This window comes from Mastigoproctus giganteus, chromosome 2 (assembly GCF_048544385.1).
Source record: "Mastigoproctus giganteus isolate SK-2022 chromosome 2, ASM4854438v1, whole genome shotgun sequence".
Classification (NCBI taxonomy): Eukaryota; Metazoa; Arthropoda; class Arachnida; order Uropygi; family Thelyphonidae; genus Mastigoproctus; species Mastigoproctus giganteus.
In genome coordinates this window covers 12,605,781-12,626,651 of record NC_143576.1, presented here as the reverse complement: position 1 = coordinate 12,626,651, position 20,871 = coordinate 12,605,781, and the positions used below count along the sequence as shown (strand labels likewise).

General features: G+C 36.9%; 1 protein-coding gene across 1 annotated transcript in view; it reads left to right on the top strand.

Moving 5' to 3' along the window:
- Positions 1 to 20,871, top strand: part of LOC150089168 (UDP-N-acetylglucosamine transferase subunit ALG13-like) — a 159,044-nt gene that overhangs the window by 89,385 nt on the left and 48,788 nt on the right. The window contains exons 8-9 of the mRNA XM_090389615.1: positions 201 to 249; positions 16,790 to 16,919. Of these exons, the coding sequence (XP_090245741.1) occupies positions 201 to 249; positions 16,790 to 16,919 (179 nt within the window). The remainder of the gene's footprint in view (positions 1 to 200; positions 250 to 16,789; positions 16,920 to 20,871) is intronic.

Sequence of the window (20,871 nt, the reverse complement as noted above, 5' to 3'; positions counted from 1 at the left end):
TTTCTTATACAGAGAATACATTAGTTCCTCCAATAACATCTTTTCTTAGGCCAAGAGTTATAAAATCCCATTTTTAAGGATTGTGCTAACCATGGGTGGCTTTCATTTAGTTGTGATTTAAATTTTCTGATTTAGATGAATTGAAATTTGATATTTCATAATATTATCTTAGAGTAATTGGTTAATTTGCATTATTTCAGCCCTAAGATCACTGATCTTAATGATAATGGCCTACCAGAAGATGATCAGGTATGTGACATTTTAGATATTTCTTAAGTGCAGATTTTGAAAAAGTAAAATAGATGATTTTTATTCTTTTTGAATAAACATCCCCCCACCCATTAACTGTGTACATACTCATGTGCCACCTATTGACACTTTTGCTGCTGACTTTTCAGATGACCTTTTTGACCTGGGATTGAAAACATGGGATTCAGTCAATCTGGATTAAAAAAAGGCAAATACATTTTGGTGCTTTCTTCTCACTACACCTGAATTAATCTGCCTCTAGTGAAGTTTTCTTGACTGGTTTTTATTTTGTCAGATTGGAAGATTTAATCCCCTACAAGTGGATTAAAAATCCAATCCATGCATATTTAAGTGAGGAAGCAATGAACATGTTAACCTATGTGGTTATGCTGTAAATAGGAATGTCAGATTGGATGGTATATATTCAGGGGTGGGCAACCTTTATAAATGGCGGATCAAATAAAATGTCTTTGAGGTACATTCGGGCAAAAAAATTTTTTTTTTCCCCCTGTGATTTTTAGGATTATTTTTAGGTGTGTATAATTAAAAAAAAAATAGTCAAACAGTTTTATTTATTGTAATATTTATACACACACATACATAATTAATTTTATAAATAAGGAAAACTGAATACAAATTCAAGATAAACAAAATTATAGTAACAAAAATTACAATATTTTATTTTTATATTATTTAATAAGAGATTTGACACTGTTTATTTTAATTAGTGAATCGATATCTGGATCGATATTTGTCATATTAATGTGCAGAGTATTTTCTAAATTTACATCAAATTCCAATAATTCAAAAATTTTATATAATAAATGGCAGGTTGTTTATTGTCTATATTCTGAAAACAACAGTGGGCGAGATCATGCATGTTTGTGGGCCAGAGGTTATCCACCCCTGGTATATATTTTTAACTCCAGTTTTCATGTTATTAGAATATAATAAATTTAAGTTGTATATTATTAATAATGATTTCCAAAATATATATATATATTAAAAAAAAAACAACTTAAAAATATATTTAAGTTGTGTAACTGATTTGGACCTGTTCCTTGCTAGATACTTCTATATCACACTATGCTATTCCAATATAGAATATTTATTTCCTTCCATTTGGATGTACATCTTTGGTACGTAGTGAATAAATATCAATAGAAACATACCCAGAGAAACTGAACTCTAATGCAAATGGAATATATTAACTCTTACACTACTAGCATTACTGTTCCTTGCTTAGCAGAAGCAAGTAAGGAACAGTAATGAACTGTTCTTAAAAGTATGTATAAGTTAGACATTCTTTTTGATTACTATTTAACTTAGCATTAGTAGAGGCATATGATTGCAAGGAAGCAAGCTTATATAGCATCAGCCAAAAAAAAAAAAAAAAAAAAAAAAAAAAACTTTCCCATTTCACCCCTGCATTAACTCCATGTTTGTCTAGTTCTGCCTTGAACTTATTTAATTTGTTGACCTCCACTCTAGAACAGATGGAAGCTTGTTCCAACTATGAACCACCCACTGGCTAAAGGTAAATTTCCACACATCAATTTTACAACTGTATTTATTCAATTTAAATTTGTCTGCTCAGATGAGTAACCTGAGGAAGAATCCCATCAGCATTGAGCTTGCTCAAACCATTCAAGGACTTATACATCTCGGTTATATCACCTTGCAGGTGCCTATTCTCCAGACACTGCAATTTGCAGAACTTGGTAACAGCAACCCTTTGCCCCATTCACAAATCTTGCTACCCATCTCTGTACTCTTTCCAGCAGCTCTACATCCTTCCTAAAATGAGCTCTCCAGACCTGTATGCAGTACTCAAGATGTGGCTTGACCATTGCATTAGACAATCACCTCCTTATCCCTGCTAGCAAAATTCCTGTATATCATTGACAAGACACAGTCAGCTACTCTTGCAGCCTGTCTGCATTGCTCAGAAAATGTAATATATCTTACTGTGCAATTACCCCAGGTCCTTTTCATTCTCCACTACCCTGAGTGTAATGTACCAACTGGGGTTACTGCTACCCATATGCAGTACTTTACATTTGCCAGTGTTAAACTTCAGTTGCCACTTCTCAGCCCATTGCCCAACTTTTCCAGATCTTGTTGCAGCGGTGTACTGTCATTAATGTCATTAATAACCGTGCCAACCTTTGTATTTTCTGCAAACTTAGACTTTAATCGTGATATACCTTCATCGGTATCATTGATAAATACAGAAAACAACAATGGGCTGAATGCCAAATGCTGGGGTACTCCATTAATAACATTAGTCCAAGAAGAGCAGTGTCCACTAATTACAGCCATCTTCTCCCACTCAACCATTCCTTTTATCCATTGTAGCAGCTTTCCCTTAATGCCATTCCACTCCAATTTGTACAGTAGTCTTTCATTTGTAACAGTATCAAAAACTTTCCTAAAATCCAAGTATATGATATTAAAATTATTTTCTGCATCCAGTTCCTTTGTGACCACATCAATCATAGTATTCAATCAAATTTTTCAGACAGGACTTCCCCTTAACAAACCCATGCTATGTCTGAACTATAACTGCAGCCTTGTCTAGGATGATCCTGCATTGCTTCTATACCAGTGACTCCTTTATTTTACATGAAACCGAAGTTAAACTAACGGTCTGTAATTACTTTTGTCATCCTTTGTGAATTGGGAACACATTTAAGTATCTTTAAGAATGAAATCCCATTATTGCTAATGACCATTTTAACTGAATTTTTCATATACCTAAAAAAAAAAATAAATCACTTATCTCTAAATATATTATTACCACATATAGCTTGCTCTACTGTGAGTCCAAGTAACAGGCAATTTGGCCATAATAGCAGTTTTACTGCTGGTCTGATATTAATTGCAATGATGGAACTTTCATTACACCCCATTATAGAGTCTACTATTTTACAATACTGATGAGTGTTGGCAGACATGAAATTGTTTCTAATGCAAATCTTCTGTCAGATACAGAGCATTTGTTAAGCTTTCTCTTCCTCTCCTATTTTGTCTCTTTGCCTGTTTTGTATCCCATCCCTTATTTTGATTTCCTTTCCATTATTCCTCCCCTTCCTCCTTGATCATTAGTGTCCTAGTCACTTCCATCATGACGACTATGTTACATAAACTAATGTTCCTCAAACTTTTTAACCTTAGATTTAAACTTTTTTGTTTGAACTGACATTCATTTTATCTTTTAATGTGTGTATTTTTTATTGATTTATTATTATTTTCAAATCTTTAATCTACTTATTTTTGTATATGTTATATTTTTAAGTTATTATTTTTGGGTTTCAAGAAATTGTTGAACTGTTATACCACTGTGGTGTCTCTATCAATGTCTTTACATATTCAGTGTCTCTGATTGCAGAATTGTTTCATTCCTAGCTTTTCTGAACATGGGTATTGTTAGTAAGTATAAATTTTAATGTCTGTTTAATTTCTCTTATACTACACAAATTTGCTACTTCAACTTCAACAGGTTTGACTTCAACAGGAATAAATTCTTCATTGGTTGCAACTGTCTGTCACATGCTACAAAGTGATTAACTGAACTAAATTATAAACTGAAAAATAAAAAGGAAACCAAATTAGCAATCAGTCACTCGAGGGAACACAGACAGTGGTGAGCTGTGAATATTTTAACAATGGGCTCTCGCTTTTGCCGACATTTTGATGTGAAAGATCCTTTGGGGGAGGATACATACTGAGTAAATCTGATCAGTTACGGAAATGACGTCATCCGCGGCATCTGCCAGAGGTGCTCCCCACGATCATGCCACTAGTCAGTGTGGGGCACTCACAATAGTATGATTAGAGCATGTGATGCATTTTTCGTGACCAGTATGATATCTCGAGTTCCAACTTTTAGAATTTTTGAATAGTATGACGTCACAATCATACTTCCTGCAGTTACTACTGCAGTAAGTATGTCAATTTCTTTTTTCCTCTCGCATTCTGCAGCTGTTAGGGGCACATAGCATTCCTCAATTGATGCTGTTTTCAGACATTTAGATACATTGCAGTAGCAAGTATAAGTCTCTTACTTTAGTTACCATAAATCCATTTTATATTGTCTTCCAGAAATTATGGAAATTTGTGAATGATCAAGAAGATTTCTTGATCATTCATAAGAGCTGCGTAAGAGCACCCCTTTGTTCCATTCACTAATCTTGTTGCCCTTCTCTGTACTCGTTCCAGCAGCTCTACATCCTTCTTGAGATGAGGCCTCCAGACCTGTATGCAGTACTCTAGGTGTGGCCTGCCATTGTCTTATACAATGGAATAATCACCTCCTTATCCCTGCTGGAAAAATTCCTGTATATCATTGACAATACTCCATGAGCTACTCTTGCAGCCCGTCTGCACTGCTCAAAGAACTTCATATCTGCCTGCACAACCACCCCCAAGTCCCTTTCATTCTCTACCACTGTCAGTGTAGTACCACAGAGTTGATACTTTGCTCTGGGGTTGCTGTTTCCCATGTGTAGTACTTTACATTTGTCAATGTTAAACTTCATTTGCCACCTCTCAGCCCATCTGCTCAACCTTTCCAGATCCTGTTGCAGCAGCATAGTGTCAGTAGTGTCCTTGACAACCCTGCCAACCTTTGTATCATCTGCAAACTTGGACATTAAGCTTGATATACCATCATCAATATCATTTATAAATACAGAAAACAATAAGGGACCCAACACTGAGCCCTGAGGGACTCCACTAATAACATTAGTCCACGATGAGCAGTGTCCATTGATTACCACTCTCTGTCTTCTCCCCCTCAACCACCCCTTTATCCATAGCAGCAATTTGCCTCCAATGTCACACTGCTCCAATTTGTGTAGCAGTCTTCCATGTGCAACAGTATCAAAAGCCTTTCTAAGATCCAAGTATATAATATCAAAGTTATTCCCTGCATCCAGTTCTTTTGTGACTGCATCATAGTATCCAATCAAGTTGGTCAGGCAAGACTTTCCCCTTAACAAAACCATGCTGTGTCTGAGCTATAACTGAAGTCTTGTCTAAATGATCCTGCAGTGCTTCTTTAACCAGTGCCTCCATTAATTTTCCTGGAACAGAAGTTAAGCTCACAAGTCTATAATTACTTGTGTCCTCCTTTGTGAATTGGGGTCACATTTGCACATTTCCAGTCTATGGGTACCTCCCCTGAGTCCAAGGAAGCTCTCATAATTATGGCTAAGGGTTTGCTTACTTCCTTTGCTGCCTCCTTTAATATAACTGGATAGATCCCATCCACCCCGGGTGCCTTTCTTGTGTTTATCTTCAACAGTTTCTCCTCCACTTTACTCCCAGTTATTTCAAGATTCTGTAGCTTACTGCTAGAGTTGAATACACCTCTGGCATTCCCCTTGCTGAATAACTCCTCATGTGTGAATGTCGATGCAAAATATTCATTTAGTTTGTTAGCTACCTGAGCAGGATCATCAACAGTTGCCCCATCAATATCAAGTGGACCAATCTGATTCATCCCCTTCCTTCTAGAGTTTACATAAGTAAAGAACTCTTTGCTGTTTTTCTTTGCATCCCTTGCCAAGGATTTCTCGTAATCTGCCTTCGCCTGCCTAACCTCCTTTGTAACTTGGTTGCATATCAACTTGTATCTATCATAGGCTTCTGTGTTAATTTGTAAGTATCCCGTGCATTTTTCTTCTCTGCCATATGCCTCATTAGTTCATCTGACATCCATTTTGGCCTAAACCTTGAACAATATTTCTTAGTTGGTATTTAAAGCCTAGTAGCTTCCAAGATAAGTTCTTTGAATGCTTCCCATTTTGAATTTGCTGTTGGTAACATCATCAGTTGGTCCCACTGTATAGAATTTAAATACTGTCTCAGTCCATCGTAGTCGCCTTTACGGAAGCAATAACCCTTCCCTTTACCCCTAATGGTAGTTACCTCTTTGAGTAAATCCCACTTCAGCACACTGTGATCACTGCCACCTAGTGGTTCATTTATCTGCAGATTCTTAATGCATGAAGAATTACTACTGATAATCAAATCAAGAGTATTACTCCCTCTAGTTGCCTCCCGAACATGCTGATGTAGAAAACAATCATCCAATAAATCCACAAAAGCCCTGCTAGTGTGTGAGTAACCAGCCCCCAAATTCCAGTCAATATCTGGGAAATTAAAATCTCCCATTATAAGACTCTGATTTACTGGCCCACTCTATTTCCCTCTACAGTTCCTTATTATACTCATCAGAGTCATTAGGCCTATAGCACACTCCTACTCTCAATTTTGATCTCCCAATGCTTATGTCACACCAAACTGACTCAACACTGTACTGTCTGGCAATGTCGACTGGCTTCACTTCCTTGGTTTTTATGTGTTTCTTAACTAATAGCATAACCCTCCCCTTCCTATCCTGTCTATCCTTTCTGTAGACGTTGTACTCCCCAAATTGCAGTTCTGCATCCCTTATATCTGTGTGACACCACGTCTCTGATATCCCAACAATATCTGCCTTTGATGTTTTGAGCAATACCTCAAATTCATCAAATTTATTTACTAAACTCCTAGCATTGGTGTACACGCAAGTATACCTGCACCTGTTTCTATTCTTAGCTACCCTAACACAACCCATGTGTTTACTTGTACTGCAATGGCTCCCAGCAGTCTCTGAAATACCATGCATTTTGTGAGTTTGCTTACTTCCTTTGCTGCCTCCTTTAATATAACTGGATAGATCCCATCCACCCCAGGTGCCTTTCTTGTGTTTATTTTCAACAATTTCTCCTCCACTTTACTCTCAGTTATTACAAGATTCTCAAGCTTACTGCCAGAGTTGAATATACCTCTGGCATTCCCCTCGCTGAATAACTCCTCATGTGTGAATGTCGATGCAAAATATTTATTTAGTTTGTTAACTTCCTGAACAGGATAATCAACAATTGCCCCATCGATATCAAGTGGACCAATCTGATTCAGCCTCTTCCTTCTAGAGTTTACATAAGTAAAGAACTCTTTGCAAATTATTGTGGAATGCTTTGTGATAGTTTTTGTTATTTGTGATATGGGAAATATTTTGGATTATTTTTTATTTGCAATATTAGAATTTTATCATGAAATATGTATCCATTATATTTCCCTAGTTTAAAAAAAAAAAAATGAATAAAAAAGCAGCATATGTGCCGAGCACCACGGTAGATGGTTTATGTGAAACAACCTCTGCATTTCTTTTAGGTGCAGTATTTTGATTTGTTTATTGATTAAATGAAATAAGAGCTTTTGTATTGTAAATATTTTATTGAATATTCGCAAATTTTCATAATTTCTGGAAGACAAGATACAATGAATTTATGACAACTAAAGTAAGAGATGTATACTTGTGAGTGAAAAGTATCTAAATATCTATAAAATAGCACTGATTGATGTACTGATCTTGTAGTTGAAGCGACATACACAGCTGTTAAGGGCACCTAACAATGGAATGTAACGAAAATGCGGGATGGAAAGAAAAGATTGTTCACAAATATTTGTATTGTTACAGTCACATGATAAATACTTGTGTTCCCGCAGTCATGTGACAAATATTTGTATTGTTGTAATCATAGTTACTGCAGTAGTAACTTCAGAAAGTATGATTGTGACGTCATACTATTCTAAAAAGAACTCTAGATTCTATCGTATTAAGGTATAATCGTAAGGGGAGGCATGAGGACCAGGCTTTTAAGTTTTTTTATTATTTTTTTTAGATAGACCTTATACACATACACTGATATGCATGGTTAAGTGATTAACAAGCCCCATCTGTCCATCCACCCCTGAATCTGCCCCTGGCTCGAGATATCATCATACTGGTAGTCACAAAAAATGTCACAAGCATTAATCCGCACTACTAGAAATGCAAGCGTGGGGAGCGCCTCTTGTGGAAACCGTGGACGACGTCACTTCCGTGACCGATCAAATTACTCGATAGAAAGTTGGAAAAATTGAGAGCCCATTGTTAAAATATTCACAGCTCACCATTGGTGCTACTGCTACCTGAGATGGTACTAAGAACTTTTCTCTGCGCCACCCAAAAAAGGACACCCACTGAAAGAAATAACAAGCACAAAGGTTTGGGAACAACAAAAAAAAAAAAAAAAAAAAGCATCATTATGGGACATCAGTTACAGTAATGGGTTTCAAAGTTCACATTTCTGGAGTGGCCAAACCATTAAGACAAACCAGCAACTGGTGCTATTTGAGTGTTACAAAGCCAGATTAAGTGAAATACATGTTTTCGTTACACTCTGCCTTTGACTAGGAATCAGTTTAAGCAAACAAGAAAAATGCAAATTTTGCTGTCAATCAAAACCAGTCATTGGGTGTAAATATAATGCAAATAATGTAAGATGCAGTGGCATATGTCACATGTCATAGTCTGCTGACGAGGCTACTGGGAGCCAGACATGTTCAAAGCCGCTAAGTGAATTTTCTTATTTATTGATTTGAAATTATTGTTTTTCTAAAACTTTTGATTTAAATTTAGTAGTATAGCATTATTTTGTGATTTGCTGATTAATCTGGTTTATTTATTCTTTTCTTGGCCTTGTAATTGCATTTAAAGTATCGGTAAGGGTATCAAATCCACGTGTTTCAAGTTGCAGCTCCGCTGAAAGAGAAGTTTTTAGCCATATTTAGCCACTTTATTGACCAATTTATACATCAGATTTTCTATAAGTAGCTTATAGACCTAGTCAGGATCGTTAGTTTATTCTGAATTGAGACAGTGAGATTTGGAAGTTAATTAATACTTTAGTGTCGGTAGATTTACTGTTCGTAACAAGCACCATTGTTATACGATACAAAGTTATATCCCGAACTAGATAGCGTTAGTATAGTATATAATATTGTCAATTAATCAGCAAAATCTATTAAATTTGTTAAACTTCGCTGTCAATTAAATTGACAGTGTAACTAAATACATATAACGACTTAGATTACAAACATAGCAAAATTAATTAATACATAACTTGATACGGAAGTTATATAAGAGATTGCTTCAACAGGGGTGGGATACACTTAAATAGAAAGGGTGCAAGAATTTTTGCTGATGCTGTCGAGGCAGAGTTAGGTGGGCCGGAAAACTGCTAGTTGGGGGGATACAAGGACTAATAGATTAACAGTAGCCACTGGCAGAGGTGGAAGTGATTCTTGCACTGCTTCTATTGAAATGAGCAGAAGCCTGAAAAACAAAATGCAGGATATTTCAGAGACTGCTGGGAGTCATTGCGGTACAAGTAAACACATGGGTTGTGTTAGGGTAGCCAAGAATAGAAACAGGTGCATGTATACCTGCATGTACACCAATGCTAGAAGTTTGGTAAATAAATTTGATGAATTTGAGGTATTGCTCAAAACATCAAAGGCAGATATTGTTGGGATATCAGAGACATGGTGTCACACAGATATAAGGAATGCGGAACTGGAATTTGGGGAATACAATGTGGATAGACAGGAGGGGAGGAGGGGGTTATGCTATTAGTTAAGAAACACAAAGTCCAAGGAAGCGAAGCCAGTCGACATCGATGGGCAGTGTCGAGTCAGTTTGGTGTGACATAAGCATAGGGAAATCAAAATTGAGAGTAGGAGTGTGCTATAGGCCTAATGACTCTGAGTATAATAAGATATTGTACAAGGAAATAGTGGGCCAGTAAATCAGAGAGTCTTATAATGGGAGATTTTAATTTCCCAGATATTGACTGGAATTTGTGGGTTGGTCACTTGCACACTAGCAAGGCTTTTGTGGATTTATTGGATGATTGTTTTCTACATCAGCATGTTCGTGAGGCAACAAGAGGGAGCAATACTCTTGATCTGATTATCAGTAGTGATTCTTCATGCATTAAGAATCTGCAGATAAATGAACCACTAGGTGGCAGTGATCAGTGTGTTGAAGTGGGATTTACTCACGGAGGTAACTACCATCAGAGGTAAAGGGAAGGGTTTTTGTTTTCGTAAAGGCAACTATGATGGTCTGAGACAGTATTTAAATTCTATACAGTGGGACCAACTGATGATGTTACCAACAGCAAACTCAAAATGGGAAGCATTCAAGGAACTAATCTTGGAGGCTACTAGGCTTTACATACCAACTAAGAAATATTGTTCAAGGTTTAGGCCTAAATGGATGTCAGATGAACTAATTAGACATATGGCAGAGAAGAAAAATGCATAGGATACATACAAATTAATGGGTGACATTGAAGCCTATGATAGATATAAGTTGGTCTGTAACCAAGTCACAAAGGAGATTAGGCAGGCAAAGGCAGACTACGAAAAATCCTTGGCAAAGGATGCAAAGAAAAACAGAAAAGAGTTCTTTACCTATTTAAACTCAAGAAGGAAAGGGATGAATCAGATTGGTCCACTGGATATTGATGGTTCAACAGTTGAGGATTATGCTCAGGTGGCTAACAATCTAAACGAGTATTTTGCATCTACATTCACGCATGAGGAGTTATTCAGGAAGGAGAATGATGTAGGTAAAGTAAACATTGGCAGTGAGCTGGATGATTTTGTAATAACTGAGAGGAAAGTGGAGGAGAGATTGTTGAGGATAAACATAAAAAAGGCATCTGGGGCAGATGGGATCTATCCAGTTATATTAAAGGAGGCAGCAAAGGAAGTAAGCAAACCCCTAGCCATAATTATGATAGCTTCTTTGGACTCAGGGGAGGTACCCATAGACTGGAGATGTGCAAATGTAACCCCAATTCACAAAGGAGGATCAAAGGCTGACACAAGTAATTATAGACCTGTTAGTTTAACTTATGTTCCAGGAAAATTAATGGAGGCACTGATTAAAGCACTGCAGGATCATCTAGACAAGAATTCAGTTATAGCTCAGACGCAGCATGGTTTTGTTAAGGGCAGGTCTTGCCTGACCAATTTGATTGGATACTATGATGTAGTCACAAAAGAACTGGATGCAGGGAATAACTTTGATATTATATATTTGGATCTTAGAAAGGCTTTTGATACTGTTGCACATGGAAGACTACTGTACAAATTGAAGAGGTATGGCATCAAGGGTAAGCTGCTACAATTTATAAAGGGATGGTTGAGTGGGAGACCACAGAGTGGTAATCAATGGACATGCTCTTCGTGGACAAATGTTATTAGTGGAGTTCCCCAGGGTTCAGTGTTGGGCCCATTGTTGTTTTGTATAATTATCAATGATATTGATGAAGGTATATAAGGTTTTATGTCCAAGTTTGCAGATGATACATAGGTTGGCAGGGTTATTAATGACAGTATGCTTCTCCAACTGGATTTAGATAAGTTGGGAAAATGGGCTGAGAAGTGGCAACTGGAGTTAAACATTGACAAATGCAAAGTACTGCATATGGGTAGCAATAACCGAAGAGAAACACACCAACTGGGTGGTGCTACTCAGGGAAGTGGAAAGTGAAAGACCTGGGGGTAATAGTGCAGCCAAATATGAAGTTTTCTGAGCAGTGCAGATTGGCTGCCAGGGCAGGTCATGGAGTCTTGTCAATGATATATAGGAATTTTGCTAGCAGGGACAGGGAGGTGATATTTCCATTGTAGAAGGCAATGGTCAGGCCACACCTGGAGTACTGTACACAGTACTCCAGGTCTAGAGGCATCATTTTAGAAAGCATGTAGAGTTGCTAGAACAAGTACAAAGAAGGGCAACAAGATTGGTTGAGGGGAATGAAAGGGTGCTGTTACCAGGAAAAGCTTAAGTTCTGCAAATTGCAGCACCTGGTGAGTAGGCACCTGTGAGGTGATCTGATTGAGGTGTATAAGGCCTTGAATGGGTTGAGCAAGCTGAATTGATGGGATTCTTTGTCTTGTCAGACTAAGAACCTGAGGGGCACTGTTTCAAATTGAAGAAAGATAGTGGCAGGATCGATGTGGAGAAATTTGCCTTTAGCGAGCGGGTAGTTGAGTAGTGGAATAGGCTTCTGTCTTTTGTTGTGGAAGCTAATAGCCTAAATAAATTTAAGGCTGAGCTGAACAGGTATATGGAACGAATGGAGGGATGAAATGGAGTCTTGTCAGGAGGGCTTTTTTTTTTTTTTGGGCTGATGTTGCATAAGCTTGCTTTCTTGCATCGTGTGCCTATGCTAATGTAACAAAATATTCAACATGATGAAATCTCATCTCATGTCAATTTACTATGGATCTTTATGTAAAAATGCTACAAAAAAGTGTACAATACCACATACTTTTGATTGGTGGTCTTTAGCATTTGGCAATGTTCAACAGTGATTTAAACTGAGCACTTAATTTCTTGCTTTAGATTAGTAGTTTTTAATCTGCCTACCTTCCTGAAGTTTTGCTTGTAATTTTGGAATTTACAGAAATTGTTTACATAGTTAAATATTTAGCAAAATCTACTAGTAGATTTTAGAGGGGAACAGGCATTCTGTGTGTTATCAGACACTCGGTCTAAAACACTGATGGATCCAATATCTTTCTATTTCAGAAAATTTAGAAGTCCAGTTGGTCTGCCTCCCTAAAATCTACTCGTGCACACCTTCTAGATGGTAAGCCCTGTTACGGCGCTTAGGTGGCAACGACTGGTCAGCACGAAGAGGAAAAGACCAAACCCAACTGCACGATGAAACAAATGACCATCAGTCCCCAGCGGCTTTCAATCCACCTCTTACAGCAGCAAGAGGATCAGAGTGGAAGCAGAAGGTGCTGAGAATCTCTGGGTATGACCAGGCTGCTATGCACAGAAACTGAACTTGGCCTGTTATAAGATTGCTCATTGGTAAAGATAGGATGTGAGACCTGGAAAAGAAATAAGAAAATGTGAATCGGAATATCATCAGTTTGGCTGAAACAAGAAACGAATCACTTAAGTTTATCAAGTAGAAATCTGCTGTACATCAATGGAAACAGTAAAAGGAGTGGAGGTGAAGTTGGCTTTCTGGTCCATAAAGATATAAAAAAAAAACATTTTGAAATTCAAAAGCACATCACAAGGGTTGTCAAGACTGCTACTCAGGATTTCTAAGAGGTACCAGCTAAAGGTTATGATTTATGCACCAACATCAAGCCATGATGACAAAGAAGTTGAAGAAATGTATACCAAAATTGAGTCTTCTAGATGAGCAGAAAACCCACTACACTATCATTATGGGGCATTTCAATGCTAAGGTTGGAAAGAGACTAAACAGTGCGGAAAGAGACAAAACAGTGCAGTGCAGAATCATCAGAACTATAGGAAATTTTGGAATTGGTGAAAGAAATAAGAGTGAAAAACTTGTGGAATTTGCAGAATCTCAAGGAATGTCAGTAATGAATTTTTCCCCCTTCAGGAAAAGGTGAACAGAAAGTGGACATGGAAAAGCCCAAATGGATTAACAACTAATGAAATTGATTTCATCCTCACTGACAGAAGATATCATGAATTGATGTTACAGTCCTGAACAAGATAACTGTTAGAAATGATCACAGAATGGTAAGATGCACACTTGATATAGATGTAAGAAAAGAAAGGAAAAAGCTGATTCGAGTAAATAATACAAAGGGCTTTGAGATAACAGAAGAGGAGAAAAGGCACTATGTACTGGTACTTAAGAACAAGTTTTACCTTCTGCAGACTGTTCAGGACCAAGATATTGACGAGGAATACTACAACTTTTTGAAAGTGAGAAAGCCCAAGAAACCTATAGGTAAAAAGAAATCCAAAGAAGAAAAAAATTAATCAAGAAACACTTGTCATGATGAACCGAAGACGACAGATGAAGAGCAAGATAAACGCTGACAAGGATAAAATTTGAGTATACTGAGTTATGTGAGGCCATTAGAAAGAAACTCGGAGGACATAAGATTTAATACAAGAAAAGTAGAACAAGCATTAAGGGAAAACAAAGGACTTAAATCAGCAGCCATGAGCAGTAATACAGAAAGACAAATAATACTGGAACTGAAGAATAGCGATGGCCTTCTTATAAATAGCAAAGAAGGCATAATTCAAATAGTAGAAGACTACTTACTATAGAGAATTATACAAGGAGCAAGGGAATGATGCCAGCAGTGGGCAGGATGGATCACAAATTAGTAATGCATACTACATACCTGATATCTTTCTTGATGAGGTAGAAAATGCGTTGAAGAATCAGTAAGCCCCGGGGAGAAGATGAAGTTGCTGTAGAGTTGTTAAAATTAGGCAGAAGAGATATGACACAGAAACTAATTGCTTTTAAATATATAACTTATTGTTGTGACTTTTATGGTGTTTCAATGTAACAAAATTTCATTGTAACAAATATTCTGTTCAGCCTTGTTAATTCATTATACCCAAATTTCATGTTATAGGTGATTTATGGAATAATTTTACGGCTTCTGTTACGGAAGCCATGATTGCATTGATTAGAAGAAGAATATAGGACAGGTATCCCTTCATCATATATCAATTTGCAGATGTGATGAGTATGAGTGCTAATGACATGTATCAAGCACTGCTATTTCAGGCTTAAGTACTCTTCAGAGATTGCCAGGTAAGTGGTCAGATTAGAGGGTCTGAGCAGACAGTCCCCCCCTTCCCCATACAGACAAGCAGCAAGTTGGAATCATGTTGTCCTCCTAATAATTTTTCAAACAATTTTTTGAAGTGATTGTAATAACACTATGTAAGGCAATTGCGAGACTACAGGTGGAATGCAGTATCCAGTTATTGAAGCCAAACCCGAGAAGAGGTATTAAGCTTCTTCAGAAGGTCCCAAGACTGTCAGGATGCTACTTGAGATTGACATGAGGGCATTATATAAGTAGAGTTGAAATATGTGGGCTTATAGAGCTTGGTAACTAGGTACATTAGAGGGATATGATCAAGGTCTACAAGGCTCTGAGATGGGGTAGTAAGTAGAAGTTCATAGTTGCATGGTATTAAATGACATTAAAACCAGGGTTCATAAATTCAAAGGAGATGGAATTATAGATCAGATTGCAGAAATTTTCTGATTTACCCTGCAAGTTGTTTATCATTGGAATAAGTTTTATTTTAAAAAAAATCTGGCATTTAATTTATTTAATTAAGCCAGATATGTGCTAAGCTAAGGAATCCATTGAATGTAGTTTTAAGTCTATCTTAAATTTAGCCTACATCAGTTTCAAACTTAATTCATTATTAATTGGAAGACATGGAAGACTGCTGCACAAATTGGAGCAGTGTGGCATTGGAGGCAAATTGCTGCTATGGATAAAGGGGTGGTTGAGGGGGGGAGAAGACAGAGTGGTAATCAATGGACACTGCTCATTGTGGACTAATGTTATTAGTAGAGTCCCTCAGGGTTCAGTATTGGGTCCATTATTGTTTTCTGTATTTATAAATGATATTAATGATGGTATATCAAGCTTAATGTCCAAGTTTGCTGACGATACGAAGGTTGGCAGGGTTGTCAAGGACACTGTTGACACTATGCTGCTGCAACAGGATCTTGAAAGGTTGAGCAGATGGGCTGAGAGGTGGCAAATGAAGTTTAACATTGACAAATGTAAAGTACTACAGCAACTCCAGAGCAATGTATCAACTCTGTGGTACTACACTGACAGTGGTAGAGAATGAAAAGGACCTGGGGGTGGTTGTGTAGGCAGATATGAAGTTCTCTGAGCAGTGCAGATGGGCTGCAAGAGTAGCTCATGGAGTATTGTCAATGATATACAGGAATTTTTCCAGCAGGGATAAGGAGGTGATTATTCCCTTGTATAAGGCAATGGTCAGGCCACACCTAGAGTACTGTATACAGTACAGTCTGGAGGCCTCATTTCAAGAAGGATGTAGAGCTGCTGGAACGAGTACAGAGAAGGGCAACAAGAGTAGTGAATGGAACAAAGGGGGTGCTCTTATGAAGAAAGGCTTAAGTTTTGCAAATTACAGTGTCTGGAGACTAGGCACCAGCGAGGTGATCTGATAGAGGTGTATAAAGCCTTGAATGGTTTGAGCATGCTCAATGCTGATGGGATTCTCTCTCTTGCTCAGAATAATCACCTGAGAGGGCATAAATTCAAATTGAGGAAAGACAGATGTAGGATAGACGTGCAGAAATTTGCCTTTAGCCAGCGGGTGGTTGGTTGGTGGAACAGACTTCCATCCCTTGTCGTGGAAGTTGATAGCCTAAATAAGTTTAAGGCTCAGCTGGACAGGTATTTCGAACGAACAGAGGGGTGAAGTGGAAGTGGTTATTTTTTATTTACTTAATTATTTATTTTATTTTTTTTTTTTTTTTGGCTGATGCTGCATAAGCTTGCCTTTCTTGCATCAAATGCCTATGCTAATTCAATTTTGATGATTTCACTACATACCTAGAAGTTTTCGTTCAACAAAAAACATGTTATTCCTTTCATACGTCATGTTCTTTGGTTGCACTGTGCTAATGTAATGTGCTATATTTAGGAAACATTCATTTTTCAGTAATGTGTAGAATGAATTCTGATATATTTTTTTAATTTTATTTCATAATTATTTTCAGAGATTTATGATTTGCTGTTTCTTGGAATGCATTGTTAATTAATATTTTAATCATTATAGGATGCAAGCAGTGAAATTAAGAGAGCCCTTGCTAAGGGAATTCCCCCATTTCCCTATAAGGTTGCAAAGGCATTAGATCCAGAAATATATAGGAATGTGGAGTTTGATTTGTGGAATGAAGCAAGAAAAGGTAAATGGAATGTGTATTGTATTAACTACATAGATTGATATTTAACTTGACTGTTTTAGTAACTCCAATCCAGTCTGTGCTCATTTTTTTTTATGTTGGAAAAATGTACGTAATAAACTACTGTAAAAATTGGAGCAAAGTGGCATTAAGTTATTGCTATAGATATAGGAATTGTTGAGTGGTAGAAGACAAAGTTGTTATAAATGGACACCTGCTCTTTATGGACTAATGTTATCAGTGGAGTTCTCCAGGGTTTGGTCATGAGCCTATTGTTATTTTCTGTATTTATTAATGATATTGACAAAGGTATATCAGTTTAATGCCTAAGTTTGCAGATTAGAGAGGAAAGGTTGGTTATTGACTGTATGTTACTGTAACAAGATCTAGAAAAATTAGGTAGTTCGGCTGAGAAATGGCAGTTGATGTTTAATATGACAAATGCAAAACTGCATATGTTGCAGTAACCCTAGTGTAACGTAAAAACTAAGTATTGCACTCAGTAAAATGAAATTGTGCACTCAGATGTGAAGTTCTTTGAGCATTGCAGACAGGATGCCAGGACAGTGTACAGGAATTTTTCTAGCAGAGATAAGGAGGTGATTATTCCAATATACAAGGCAATGGTCAGGCCACATCTTTAGTATTGCATATAGTTTTGGAGGCCTCATTTTAGGAAGGATGTAGAGCTGCTGGAGTGGTTACAGAGAAGGGCAATGAGATAGATGAAGGGAAAAAAGTGCTATTACCAAGAAAGGCTTCTGGTCTGCAAATTAGTGTGGAGACATGAACCTGTGAGGTGATTTGATTTGAAGTGTTTAAGACTTTGGATTGAGCAAGCTCAATGCTGATGGGATTCTTCTTGCTCAGAATAAGTAAATAAGGGGGGCATAAATTCAAATTGAAGGATGGTTGCAGGACTGTGAAGAAGTTTGCATTTGGGCAGCAGGTGGTTGATTGCTGGAACAAATTTCCATCTGATGTGGAAGTGAATAGCTTAATTAAACTCAAAGAATTATACAAACCTTTTGAGGGAATGGATGGGTGAAACAGGAACTTTTCCCTTTCTCTTTTTACTGATGCTGTATAAGCTTACTTTCTTGCATCATATACTAAAAAACATTAAAGATTAAATATTAGTAGTGGCAAATGATGCAAGGAAGCAAGCTTGTACTGCATCAACCAAACAAAAAAAAAAAAAAAAAACTTTCACCTCATGTGGCCATCACCTCTAATAATTTGTTCAATTCTTTTTCAAATTTATTTTCTTTACCTGCCTCCACACTACCAGATGGTAGTGTTTTCCCCCTTCCAGCAATTAGTTACTTTCTGCTTGAAATCACTTTTTGCACATCAATCCTAAAACCATCCTATTTCAATTTAAATTTTTTCCTTTTATGTGTGTCATCTAAGCAAGAGTCAAGAATGGAATCTGTTTAATTTACTCAATCTGTTTAAGGTCTCCTCACAGGTGCCTTGTTTCCAGATGCTTCAGTTTGCAGAACTGTAAGTCTTTCTTAGTAAAGGTAAGTTTCTTTTTGTGTGTCTAACTAATCTTGTTGCTCTTTTGTGCTTCACTTTATTCTTGATGCAGATGAGGCCAAAAGTTTGTTCATTGTAATTGCTTATGTATTGAATTGAAAATCCATTTTGGTACCACAGCACACTAAACTTTTTCATTTCAGTGGATGTGATTGAACCCACAACTTCCTTAATTGAGATATCCATATGAAGTACAATAATGTTAGTTTAAATCCCTGCTTTTTTGTTAGTTTGCCTTCCTTTCATGCAATTAGAGCATGAAAGCCAGCTGTTTTTGCAAGTACATTCCAGATCTTTGGAAAGGTTGTAATCTAAAACCAGTGCCTGTTAGCAGTTCTGTTTTTTCCCAATGGATGCCAGGCATGTAAGAACCTGACAGGAGATTGGAGAATAGTGTTGGTAAACGACCCCATAGACTAAGTTACAAAGTTTAACAGGCATCGAATAGTGCAGGCAAACAATTATTTTCATAAATACTCTTAATCAATATGAAACCAATTTTTTTTAATGTCATTTGTAAGATCCCAAAGCTAGATTAGTCAGGATTTTATGGCAGAGCTAGTATTCTTGAATTTGAATGTGGTACTGGTAATTTCACCATCCATCAGCATCTAGAATATTCACAGAATATTTCTGTACTATTACTGATAATAATACAGAAATATACCAGTTCCTAGGAATTAGTTTTTTGGTTTGATAGATGATGGAAGCAGGGAGGTAGACATGTCACAAAAGTCTGACTAGATATGCTTGCAACAATACTAGAAGGGAGAGGCTGTTGGATATAAACCAAAGATGATCACTGCTTTGATTTTTGAGGAAACTCAACAGGAATATCCACTTACGGAGATGAGTTTTTAAATTCCTCATGACAGAGCTTGTGCACAATGCCTAGCAATTGATAACCAGTTCTCAGGAAAAATCATTATGGTATTAGGTCCTCATAAAATGAGTAAACACTTGGAAGAACCTTTGAAGATCGGGTACATTGTACACTTCACCTCCATAATTGCAATATGCCAGTTCAGTGGTTTTTGCCGTTTTTTTTTTTTATATAACGGCACCCCGAAATACCCATACTCAATTTTCTGCCTGTTAGATCTCTCTCTCAACGGGTTTCCTCAGCCTAAAAGTTATTTTTGTTAAGAATTTTTTCCCACCATTAAGTGTGGTTCCCATTGTCTTGGTCTGTTAAACCTCAGGCTGTCATTCACTCCTGTACTCCATCCTAGGACTTCCTCTTCTTCATCCATTTTAATATAGTACTTGCTCGTACTATGTTAAACACTTTTCTTTGATAGTGTCGATAATATATATTTTTTTACTTCAATTTTCTCTCTTATGTCTTCATTCCATTTTCTGTCTCTTCTAGAAGTTCTTGCTGAGCATCTCCAAAATCCATTTCTGTGGAGAGCAATTTGTTTTCCCCTCACCTATTCGACATCCAGGTTGCTGCTCCATACAACAGAAGACTTCGTACAATTGTTTGAAATATGTTGTTTTTTTTTTTAAATATTTCTGCTCCATAGAACAGAATTTAACTTTCCATTGGCTTTCTGCTGTCTGAGATTCTCTTATTGATCTCTGCTTGGGATGGTGCATCACTTTAAAATTGATCCCAAATATTTGAATTTATTGACTTGTTTGATTTTAAAACCTTCAATATTTAGAATGTGTCCTGATGCTGAAAACATTTCATTCTTGCTAAGATTTTTAAACCCCATTGTTTATATTCCTCAAATAATTGACAGCATGCGTGGTCTGCATCTTTTAAGTCTTGTTCTATCACCACCTGATCGTCTACAAAAAGTAAATTGTGAATATAGATGTTCTTATTGATTGGCAATCCATTTTATTGCATTTTTTTTTTTTTTTTGACCAGGATCTTAGGCAGATGTCAATTTAAATATTGAAAAGTGTTGATGACATCTGCCTAAGATCCTGGTCAAAAAAAAAAAAAAAAAAAAAAATGCAATAAAATGGGACAAAGCTTGATCCCACTTTAATTATGCATCTATTATTCCTGTAAATTGACTTAATAATGTTAATCAATTGTCTGCCAATATTTGCCTCTTTCAGTGCTTCCCATAAGTTTTCTTGGAACACTGTCATATGCCTTTTCAAGGTCAGTAAAAATCAGATTTCTTTTTCTTTCGATTGGTATTTTTCAAGGATCTGGCGTACTGTTGAGATATGGTCTATACATGACCGCCCAGCTGAAAAGCCACTTTGTTCTTCTGACACCTCGATTCAGGATTGTAAATGAATTCTTAATATTCATTTTCCAAAAATCTTTAACAGCAGGTTCAGAACGCATATTCCTCCGTAATTGTAATTTGAGCAGCTTTTCTGATCGACCCTTATAAATTGATACAATTATATCCTGTTGTCATTTCTTTTGGTATTTCTTCTC